The sequence below is a fragment of the Nicotiana sylvestris genome, chromosome 2 (assembly GCF_000393655.2).
Source record: "Nicotiana sylvestris chromosome 2, ASM39365v2, whole genome shotgun sequence".
In the NCBI taxonomy this organism is placed as follows: domain Eukaryota; kingdom Viridiplantae; phylum Streptophyta; class Magnoliopsida; order Solanales; family Solanaceae; genus Nicotiana; species Nicotiana sylvestris.
This window is the reverse complement of record NC_091058.1, coordinates 83606036-83617871: the sequence shown is the minus strand read 5'-3', so window position 1 is coordinate 83617871 and position 11836 is coordinate 83606036. Positions and strand designations below refer to the sequence as shown.

The 11836-nt window shown below is 42.2% G+C and overlaps 1 protein-coding gene across 1 annotated transcript; it reads left to right on the top strand.

Moving 5' to 3' along the window:
• The first annotated feature begins 1129 nt into the window (after positions 1-1129).
• Positions 1130-4281, top strand: LOC138885159 (uncharacterized). The gene is made up of 3 exons (XM_070166066.1): positions 1130-2733; positions 3396-3744; positions 4108-4281. The coding sequence occupies exons 1-3, from the start codon at positions 1130-1132 to the stop codon at positions 4279-4281; spliced, it is 2127 nt and encodes a 708-aa protein (XP_070022167.1).
• The last annotated feature ends 7555 nt before the right edge of the window (positions 4282-11836 follow it).

Here is an 11836-nt window from a genome sequence, read left to right as displayed (position 1 = left end):
TTGAAGACCCTCAGCAACATTTGAAATTTTTTTTGTCAATTTGTGTGACTCAAAGGCAGCCAAATGTGACCCTAGAAGCTATCAAGCTATTATTGTTCCCGTTCTCTATGACTGGGGAAGCTCAGACTTGGCTGAATTTGCTCCCAAAAAATTCCATTGTCACCTAGGAGGAATTAGTAAAGCTGTTCCTGAATAAGTTCTACCCTCCCAACAAGACTGCAAGGCAGATTGATGAAATATTGCAGTACAAGCAGCAGCCGACTGAGACCTTGCAAGAAACTTGGGAAAGATTTAAAGGGATGTTGGTGAAGTGTCCTCACCATGGCATTCCAGACCAGATGCTTGGCCAGAAGTTCTACATGGGGTTAGCTGACAATCTAAAGGCCAATGTGGATGCTTAAGCTAGAGGTGCATTTTTGAGTAAGACATTCACCGAGTGCAAAGTCCTTCTTGACAAGATGTCCCAGAATTCGGGATGGATGACTAGAGGTACAACACTGACACCCATATTGCATTCAGTTCCTCTTGACCCAAATAATTCGCATGCAGAGAACATGGCCACACTCATGACTCAGATGAGTATTTTGACAAAGAAGATAGATGAGATGGGTACCAAACAGGTGCATATTGTTGACATGACAAATGGAGGATTGTGTATACCCTGTGTTAATCAGTCTTATGTGTGTTCATGGAGCGGAGAAGGTGAAAATCAAGGGGCAAGGGAAGATATGAATTATGTTAACAACTTTGGGGGTCAGACACAAGGAGGACAACAATGGAGACCAGCACCAAATCAGCAATACAGACCCAACATGCCTCAGCCTGGGGGCATGCAAGCTCAAGGCCAAATGGTGCCATACCACCAGAGACAACAGGGCTACCCACAATAGAACCAGCAACAGTTGACATATCAGCCACCTCCTCAGCAACAAGATAACAATATGGTAGAGATCAGTGCGATGCTCTAACAACTCATTGGGACAAATGGTAAGATGCAAGAAAAGTTGGCAGTACATGATTCAGCTATAAAGAACATTGAAACTCAGTTGGGGCAGTTGTCTATGGCTTTAAACAACCGCCCCAGGGAACATTGCCAGCGGATACAAATATTAACCCCAAGGAGCAAAACATGAATCAGCTGATAACAGTAAGTCTCTGGAATGGGAGAGATTTAGACAAAGAGCAGGAGGTTGCGCAAGCCAGCAAAGAGACTACGCCAGCCACTCCAATTCCACTAGAGGTAGATGAACCAACAAATTTGACTAAAGTTGTGGTTGAACAGGGTCAAGATGAAAAGGGTAAGGCTAGGGTAAATGAACAAGCTGCAGAACAAGTGGTGCCTCTTGTGCCACAGAACCCCAATAGAAAGAAGCCAGCAAGCAGTGCACAAAGGGTGATACCTGCACTATTCCCTCAGAGACTAGTAAAACAAAAGAAGGAAGATCAATACAAGAAATTCATGGAGATGATGCGTCAAATTCAGTTGAATATTCCTTTAATGAAGGCCTTGAAGGAGATGACAGGTTATGCGAAGATGATGAAAGATTTAATGTCACGGAAGTTTGATTTTCAGGACCTATCCACAGTGACTCTAACGCAGACCTGCAACGCAGTAGTGACCAAACCGATGGCTCAAAAGATGTCAAACCCAGGTAGCTTTACTATTCCATGCACGATTGGGAGTTATGCCTTTGTAAAGGTATTATGTGATTTGGGAGCCAGCATAAATTTGATGCCTCTAGCTGTATACACTAAACGGGGCATTGGCAGAGCTAGACCGATTTCGATGATGCTGCAGCTGGCTGACCATACGGTAAAAAGGCCTACTAGAATTCTTGATGATGTGTTGGTGCAAGTGAGGAAGTTCATGTTCCCTGCAAACTTTGCTATTCTGGACTCTCAGGTAGATGAGGAGATACCTATCATTTTAGGTAGGCCATTTTTGGCCACTAGGAGAGCACTGATCGATTATGAGACTGGGGAATTAAAAATGAGACTGAACGATGAAGAAGTCATATTCAATGTTCAGCAATCTATGAGGAAACGCAGTGAATATGCTAATTGCTCTCTAGTGGAGGCAGTGGATGTGATCCTGCAAGAAGATGATGTGACCCTGAATGCTAAAGATCCATTGGAGACATGTCTGGCAAATTTAGAAGAGATGTATGGTGAAGGGTTAGTTGAGTGGGTCATGGCACTTGAAGGCCAAGTATTCTGGAAAAGGGAACCTCAGTTCGAGTCCCTTGAATTAGAAAAAAAGGCTACACCTCCGGCAAAGCCATCAGTAGAGGAACCACCCAAGCTGGAGATGAAGCCGCTCCCAGCTCACCTTAGGTACGTTTTCTTAGGCCCCGATTCTACTTTGCCTGTTATTATATCATCCGGTTTGCTAGATGTACAGGTAGAACAGCTCTTACAGGTACTGCAGGAAAGCAAGACTGCCATTGGTTGGACCATGGCAGACATAAAGGCTATCATCCCAGCCTTCTGTATGCACAAGATTCTCTTGGAAGAAGGGCACAAACCTTCCAGAGAACATCAACTAAGGCTGAACCTAAACATGAAAGAGGTAGTAAAGAAGGAAGTGATCAAATGGTTAGATGCGGGAATCATTTTCCCCATCTCTGATAGCAATTGGGTCAGCCCTGTCCAATATGTGCCGAAAAAGGGGGGAATGACTGTTGTGCAAAATGAGAACAATGAGTTGATCTCAACTCGTACAGACAGGGGATGGTAGATTTGCATGGATTACCGAAAATTGAACACAGCCACCCGGAAGGACCACTTCCCCTTGCCTTTCATTGACCAAATGTTGGACAGGCTAGCCGGGCGATCGCACTTCTGTTTCTTGGATGGATATTCGGGGTACAATCAGATATCAATAGCCCCCGAAGATAGAGATAAAACATCCTTCACTTGTCCGTATGGCATCTTTGCCTTTCTTAGAATGCCTTTTGGGTTTTGCAATGCACCGACGACATTCAACGGTGCATGTTAACCATTTTCACAGACATGGTGGAGGATATTATGGAGGTCTTTATGGATGATTTCTCTGTGGTGGGAGATTCATTCGAGGATTGTTTTCACAACTTAAGAAGAGTGCTCAAAAGATGTGTGGAGACAAATTTAGTGTTGAACTAGGAAAAGTGCCATTTTATGGTACAAGAAGGGATAGTCCTAGGACATCGAGTGTCCAGTAAAGGAATTGAGGTCGACCATGCTAAGGTCGACGTGATTGAAAAACTACCACCGCCCACTTCAGTCAAGGCGGTGAGATGTTTCCTTGGGCAAGCCGGGTTCTACAGGCGATTCATAAAAGATTTCTCCAAAATTGCTAACCCATTATGCAAACTACTTGAAAAGGATCACCCCTTTGTGTTTTCTAATAATTGTAGGTTGGCATTTGAGGAGCTGAAGAAGAGATTGGTGACTACACCAATCATTGTTGCACCCAACTGGGACAAACCATTTGAGCTCATGTGCGACGCAAGTGACTATGCCATAGGAGCAGTCTTGGGGCTGCGAAAGGGTAAATTGATGCACCCGATTTATTATGCAAGCAGAACGCTAAGCGGTGCACAACGCAATTACACTGTGATGGAAAAGGAGATGTTGGTTGTTGTTTTTGCATTCGACAAATTCAGGTCATACTTGATTGGCTCGAAAGTTATTGCTTACACTAACCATGCAGCAATTAGGTACCTAATAGAAAAGAAGGAGTCAGAGCCATGCTTGATTCGCTGGGTTCTTCTGTTATAAGAATTCGATCTTGAAATACGTGACCGAAAAGAGACAGAGAACTAAGTAGCTGACCACCTCTCAAGGTTGGAAGGAGCTAAAAAGAAGGTAGAAGTTGAGGATATAACAGAGACATTCTCGGATGAACAGTTACTGGCAATGACAATGGAGGAGGCACCTTGATATGCTGATATTGCTAATTATTTAGCAAGTGGTATTGTACCTTATGAACTCTCCTCAATTCAAAAGAAAAAGTTCTTTCATGATTGTCGATATTATTATTGGGATGAACCTCTATTATTAAAAATATGTGTAGATAACATAATCCAGCGGTGTATCCCCGAGAAAGATCAACATTTTGTTTTGCAGGCTTGCCATACTTCACCATATGGTGGACACTTTGGAGGAATTCGCACAGCAGCTAAGGTGTTGGAGTCAGGCTTTACTGGCCTACTCTATTCAAAGATGCCCATGCTTGGGTTAAAAGCTGCGATGATTGCCAAAGGACTGGCAACATATCTCGTAGACACGAGATGCCAATGACCACAATTCAAGTGGTAGAGATCTTTGACATGTGGGGGATTGACTTCATGGGACCATTCGTCAGCTCGTATGGTAACAAGTACATATTGGTAGCAGTTGACTATGTCTCCAAGTGGGTTGAAGCAGTAGCTCTCCCGACCAATGATGCTAAAGGGGTACTAGGCTTTCTAAAGAAGAACATTTTCACACGTTTTGGTACCCCGAGAGCTATACTCAGTGATGGCGGAACCCATTTCTGCAATAGAGCATTCACACAACTGTTGAAAAAAATTCGTCATAAGTGACCACCCCGTACCACCCACAATCGAGCGGGCAAGTTGAAGTGTCCAACGGGGAGATTAAAAGGGTCCTCACAAAAACAGTGAATGCAACAAGGACTGACTGGGCAAAGAAATTGGATGATGCATTGTGGGCGTACCGCACAGCCTTTAAAACCCCAATTGGTATGTCACCGTACAAGTTGGTGTTTGGCAAGGCATGCCACCTCCCAGTTGAGCTAGAGCATAAAGCACTTCGGGCATTGCGGCAGTTAAACTTAGACATGGAGACAGCAAGTACTAACAGAATCACTGGGTTATATGAGCTCGAGGAATTCAGGTTCTAGGCCTTTGAGAGTGCTAGATTATACAAAGAAAGGATTAAATTAATGCATGATAAGCACATCTTGGATCGAAACTTCAAACTCGGAGATCTAGTGTTATTATACAACTCGAGGTTGAGATTGTTTCCGGGTAAGTTAAAGTCCCGATGGTCAGGAACCTTCAGAGTGGTGCAAATGTACTTAAGTGGAGATGTAGAGATTGAATCAGAAGATGAGACAAACAAGTTCACAGTAAATGGGCAAAGGTTGAAACATTACCTTGGAATGGCTGAAGAAAAAGGGGATAGAGTGGTAATCCATTTGGCAGAGCCCCAGTACGCGAATGAGGAGTGATGATCAAATGCTTGCGTCGTGTCGCGACATTAAATCAGGCTCTGCGTGGGAGGCAACCCATGAGTGTGTTGTTAGTGTGTTCATGTAACTTCATATATATAAAAAACGCCAGCACCGCGACCGCGGTGAACCACGGTGAAAGGCAAACATTCTGCTACAGATTTTTCATCCCACCGCGACGAACCGCGGTGAGGCATGAACATTCTACCTCAAATTTTTTAAACCCACCGCGGCCATAGTGGAACGCGGTTGACCGCAGGGGTACCAGGTATTTTGATTTTGTTTTTCATTTTTTTCTCTTTTCTCTTTTCTTCTTCTTTTAATTTTAAAACCCAAATCCCCCATTACAATACCCCCCCCCCCCACATTGTCAATCTCTCTCTCTCTCTCTAAACCCTAACCCCCTAATACTCTCTTCTTCTTCTTCACTCACACTACCCCCATCTCCATTCCTCTCCTCTTTCCTCCTTTAAGGTATGATTCTAACCCTCCCTTCTCTTTTATTTTTGTATTTTGTTGTTGTTTATGATAGTTTGAGGTTGATATGGTGTTGTAATTGTAGTAGATTTTTTTGTAGTTTCTTCTCCTTGTTTTTTCTATTTTAATTTCGTTTATGAGAATGTTTGGTGAAGGGGTTGTGTAATTAATGTTTGGAACGGTGTTTGTTGGTGGGTGATTGAATGACACAAGTGTGGAGTGTGTTGGTGTAGTTTTTTACTTGATTTGGGTGGAGTTTTGATAGACTCATGAGGGCTAAATGTGTTTGGATAATGCCCCGCCCACAAGGTGTTTGGGAAATTGCCCCAATGGAGATATAAGAAGCTATTGTGACATGGTTATGGTGAAGTCTGAGTAACCATCCATAGTCACATTTTTTGCGCACTGACTAATAGGCGTGTCGTTATTTGACAGGTGCAATGAGTTCAGCTAGAAAGAGACGAAACACCGGGCCCTCCACTAGTGGACCGGGAGGCTCCTCACGAGCTAGGAGCCAAGCCAGTGCACCTCAGTTCGATAGCACTCGGTATGTATCCAGATCAACGGAGGATAGGTACAACCAGAAAGCAGCTAAGAAGTTACAACATGAGGTGCACATTGATCGCACGGCTTTGTAGGTGGAATGCCCCAATATGTTTAATGAGTTGAGGCGGTGTCAGCTGGACATCTTCTTCGAGGTACCGGAGGAGGCTAATGTTCAACTAGTAAGGGAGTTCTATGCGAACTTGCCATTACATGAGAATAGGGTTGTGACGGTGCGCAATACCCCAGTAAACGCATCCCTCGACACCATCCGCAGGGTATACAGGCTGCCAGTGTTTCGGTGTGAATTTTATCCTTATTGGACTTTTAGTGGTACACGGGCCTTGTAGGGAACTCTTCTTGATACTATCTGTGTGCCGGACGGAGAACACCTATGGATCAAGCACAGGATTACTCCCAATTCCCACTGTCTGAATTGGGAGGCTAAGTGTTGGCTCACCATTGTCAATAGTCGATTGTTGCCATCCAGCAACACGACAGATGTTAATCTACCACGGGCGTCCGCAATCCACTATTTCATATCCCACAGTGATTTTGATGTGGCCCGGCTCATCCATGAAAAGATGTTCATTAGATCACTTAAGCTAACCAAGGGCCACTACTTCCCTTCGCTGATCACCCGACTGTGCTGTATTGCTAGAGTCCCTAAAGACCCTCGAGTTGATGGGATATTGCCACTAAAAGCCTCGTTCCGGGAAAAAAAATTGAATTGGACGAGAGCCGGTAGTGAATATTGATGACTCTGATAATGATGATGATGAAGATGATGATGCTGAGGTAGCTGCGGTTCCTCCTCCTCTGAGAGTTGATATGGCAGGCCCATCACTGAAACGTCGGAGCACCCGTATGACAGCTTTGGAGTAGGATATGGCTGGGTTGCGTACCTCAGTCACTGATTCGGGTGCCCGTGTTGATGCGGTGGCTGAGAGGCAAGCGAAGTCGGGGAAGAAATTCTTAGGCTGGTTGAAAGCGCTGGGACGTGCGTGCAACGTGAACCCAGACACTGTCTCCGATCAGGAGTGAGCCTTCAGGGAAGTTCCTTAACCTCACTGTTCTTTAAATTTTTATGCCATGGGGACATGTCTTCATTTTAAGTCTGGGGTGGGGAATACTTCATTGTATGTTTGTAATTGTAACAATTGACTGTTTGATTTTGCTTGTTTTGTCTTGCTTTGATTGTTTTGATGTTGAGTAATAGTTCATTAGGAAAGCTAAAATAGTAAGTGACTTGTCCCGACGACGGATCTCTTTCGGCGGGGTTCTTGAGGGACTAAGTCGGAAAAAAAATTGGAATATGGAGACTCTTCCTGATGACGGATCCTTTAGACAATTTTCTTGAGGGAAGTTAGTCTAGAGAAAAGACCAAAAAGATTTTTATTTTTTTTATTTTTAGGTAGTGTAGTAACTCCCCTTTGGTTTTTCTTTGGGCCATGGTTCTTTTCCAAGGGTTTAGCTTGAACCGGGTATAGGTAGTTTTTGTTTAATTTTGTTCTTTTTAGTTTTTAAATTAGGACTAATGGGCTACGAGCTAAATTCGAAGAAAAACCCTTAGCGTTGATACACCTGAGCACAATAGACACTAGAGTATAACGCCTAGCTTCATTGGTTGAATCCTGTTAGAGTGCCTTAAAATTGTACATTTGTATCTAACTTGAAAACTCAAAAAAGAATGTCTTGATAAACCAATCCGGAGTGAGTCATGTGCCATGTGTGTGTGAGTTTTACTGTGTTCCATTTTTCATATTTGATGCCTAGAACTTGCCTTGTGTGTTTGCAAAGCGAAATAGTAGTTTCTTTCAGTTTTAGAAGTGATATAGGCATTTCTTTGTTGAGCCAGACATACAAAGTAAACCCACCTTAATGAAATACATCTTAGTTAACCCCGTTGAGCGTATAAGCCTATTTCTTTGGCAACCACATTGCGAACCTTACCCAATTGTTTGAATAGCTTGCCGTTTGAACCCTTTTACCTCCTAATACGCACTTGAATGGTAGTGGAAATATGCAAAAGCAAAAGTGAAGGGTGGTGGTTTGATTTTTGAGTGGAACCATTGAGATAGAGAAAATGTGTGGAATTTTAAAGCATAAAAGAAAAAGCACCACGAAAAAAAAAGTAAAAAATATGGGTTATAAATAATTATAATGGTTGATAAGTGGTGGCTTGTACAAATTGCACCTAATGGATGGGGATGTTTTAAACAAATGAGGTGGAGTGTTTGGTTGGCACAACTATGATCTTTAAGTTTAATGTAATTGTATTAAAAGTGCTTAGGGAGGTTAGTCACTATATCTAAATATATCCTACCCGTCCCTTAGCCTACATTACAACCAAGTAAAGTCCTATTGATCTTAGACTGAATGGGCTCAATTAGTAAAGTATTACACTACGGGCAAGCCTATGGTGCACCTTTGTGGCATGTGAACGTTCTTTTTGAGAGTGGGCGAATTTTGTCTATCTTAGTTCCTACTTGTTCTAATTATCATTATATGTGGAACTACTCTCTTGTGTGATGTGAGGGCATGTGATTCACAAAGGAAAGGTAAGTATTGACTCTTGTATAGAGTAGTTTGAGTAAGTGCAAATGTTGCATGGTACAAAAGGTTTGACTCTTGATGTAAAGGTTGTTCACTACTAGGTGCAACTTTTGTAAAATGTTCATGGTGTTAGTCGTTAAGGGAAAGCTTAGGGAAGGAATTTTGATGGAGTGTGGTGGATTGCTCGAGGACTAGCAATAATTTAAGTGTGAGGTGTTGATAGTAGGCTATATAGTTGATATTTACACCTTAATATGACCATACTTCGTTGTTGTTTTATAGATAAATTGCCAACAAAAATGCTCTAAATAGTGTTCTTTTGTTTTACAGGGAATATTATATGAGAGGAAGCAACATGGAGTGTTTTGGAGACAATAATGTGAAGAAAACGCCCACTCGAGAAGTACCCGAGCACTAAGAAGCAGAAAATGGCCTTGGCAAGAAGTCCACCGCGACCGCGGTGGAACCGCGATGAACCGCGATAGATTAAACTCGTGAGGCAGAAAGGTCAGCTCTCACTGCGGTCGACCGTGGTGCACTATTCACACTGCTGGAAGTTTGAGGACCAAAGTGTAATTTCGGGAAAACTTTTGTAAACCCTTATAAGCTTTAGAAACTCGCCCAAGATTGTTCGAAGTTTTTCTAAAATTGCTTTTGGAGGCAAGAACAAGTGTGAAAAGATCAACCAAACATTAGAGTTTTTCTATCTCCTTTTAATTCTTGCAATTTTACATTATGAACAATTTAGTAGTTCTCTCTTATTTTGTTATGAATAGCTAAACACTTATCTAGGGTTGATGGAACCAATTGTTGGTTGAAGTTTTGACTCAAGTTGTTATAATCAAGTCGGATTTATGATATGATTGTTCAACTACGTTTTGTATGGTGATTAATTGAATGGGCCCTTGATTAACCATGTCTAATTACCTTATATTGTTGGAGAAAGAGTATTAGGTTAGACAGCTGTTGAACAACACCACTTTTGGATAGTTGAAGAGATTCATTACTTGAACTTAAAAGTGGGTTTAGAGATAACGGAACTTTGGTGGGATAATTTAGAGTTGCACACATATTGTCAGCTAGAGTAGTTCGAGAGAATGCTCTAGTAAATTATTATAGTCGATCGAGAGATAATTACAATAACCCATAACTCTTAATCCTCATAGAGTATTACAGTGAGATTATAGCGGAAGAGTCGAGACCTAAACTAGCAATTGGAGAAATCATTGCCCTAGACCTTTTTATCATTGAATTATCTTTGTTTTAGCTTACTGTTGTTTTTCATAGTATTTGAAGTAGTTAAACAAAAACCCAATCTTAATTGAGCAAAACTCTTGCATCTAGAGATTGATTGAGTTGAAAATAACATTGCCGAAGAGTGTAATAGATAGGTTAGTTCCCTGAGGATTCGATTCTGGACTTAAAACCGGATTATATTTGCAGCGACCGCTTTGTCTTTTAAAAGGCATAGTTAGGCGTTATCAACCCCCAATTCTTTAAAAGAATCCCAGGTCAGTACTGAACCCACCCTCTCTCCTCATTTCTATGCTGAGCCATTATCAATTGTAGTTCCTGAGATGCGACCTCAGTCTGAGGAGGAGAATGAGGGTAGTGAAGAAGAAGATTATGATAATGTGGCTCTGGCAAGCTTTATCAGTGCTAGGAGTAGAAAGGCACCTCCCTAGGGGTCAACTTCTAAAAGACCTATCACGAGGTTGCAGAAGAAGGAAGAACTTGAGTCAATTCTAAGGAAAAGCAAAAAGGAAAAGAAGAAGAGGAGATTGGTCAAGAAGATGGAAAGGTTGTCCATGTGAAGGTAGTGCCTTATGTGCTAGTCGTTAATATTGATGATGAGGTAGAAGAGGAACCTAGTTCCTTAGTTCGTAAGTCCTCAAAGAACCTTACTGTTCCAAAGTCCAAAAGGGAGTCATATGTGAGTGAAAATGAGTTGAGGAAGGTTGAGGGTGAAAAATCTGGTAAGAAAGAGAGTGAGAAAGTGGTTGAGCAGTCCTGTGAAAAAGTTGCTGAGGAGTCTGCTGAGAAGATCTCCAGGAAATCTGCAGACAAAGGAAAGAGTGTAAGAAAATTAGTGAAGCGAAAGGCTGGTGCTAGTGAATAAACTGGTCCCTCCAAAAGGGCTAGAGTGAATATGGATAGGGATGACGTAAAGGAGAATTCGAGAAATCATAAGGTGCTTCGGGGCCGCACATTTGCCCCTAATATTCTTGATATGTCAGAATGTGCTAACTGGCTGATATCTGCGAGTACCAACAGTGGACACATCTGTTCACTGGTGACGGTCCCAAGGTTTTTTTGTCATGCCCCGAACCTGGGGGCGAGACCGGCACTTGGTGCCTCACCTATCCTTGCGTACCAACTTACGACTAAGGAACTCTGAACATATGATGATATACTTTGGCCATGGGCCACATTGCAAGACAACTGCGAATGCTGACTAAATATCAATGTAAAGCTGGGCCGACAAGGCCGTCATAACTACTACAGTTGACAAACCAACCAAATATACATAAAAGGCCTACAAACCAACCATACTGCACTAACTGACATGATATGTCTACAAGCCTCTATTGGTGGATATACTGTAAAAGGAACAACTCCCCAACCTACTCATAATATATATACATATATACACAAGATGTACATTAAGCTCTAGACCCGGCAACTCTGAAAGGCTTGGAGCTTACCGATCAAGCTGAACTCGAGCAACACTTAATGAGGAGATCTTCCCGTCTATATATATAAACCTGCACGCATGAATGCAGCGCCCCTAGAAAAGGGACGTCACTACGAAATAATGTACTGAGTATGTAAGGCAATATACTGAAAACTGAAATTGAACTAATAATATAATAATTGAAAGTAACTGGAAGTCAATGATAATTAGAAGATATGCTTACCTGCTGCTACTGACTCAACTCTCTCAATATAGTAAGTAAAATAGTTGTCCGTCCTTATAAGGCTCGGTATATATATATATATAATTGCTCTGCCGTAGTAGGGTCGCTCATAGGCGCTCAACCATAC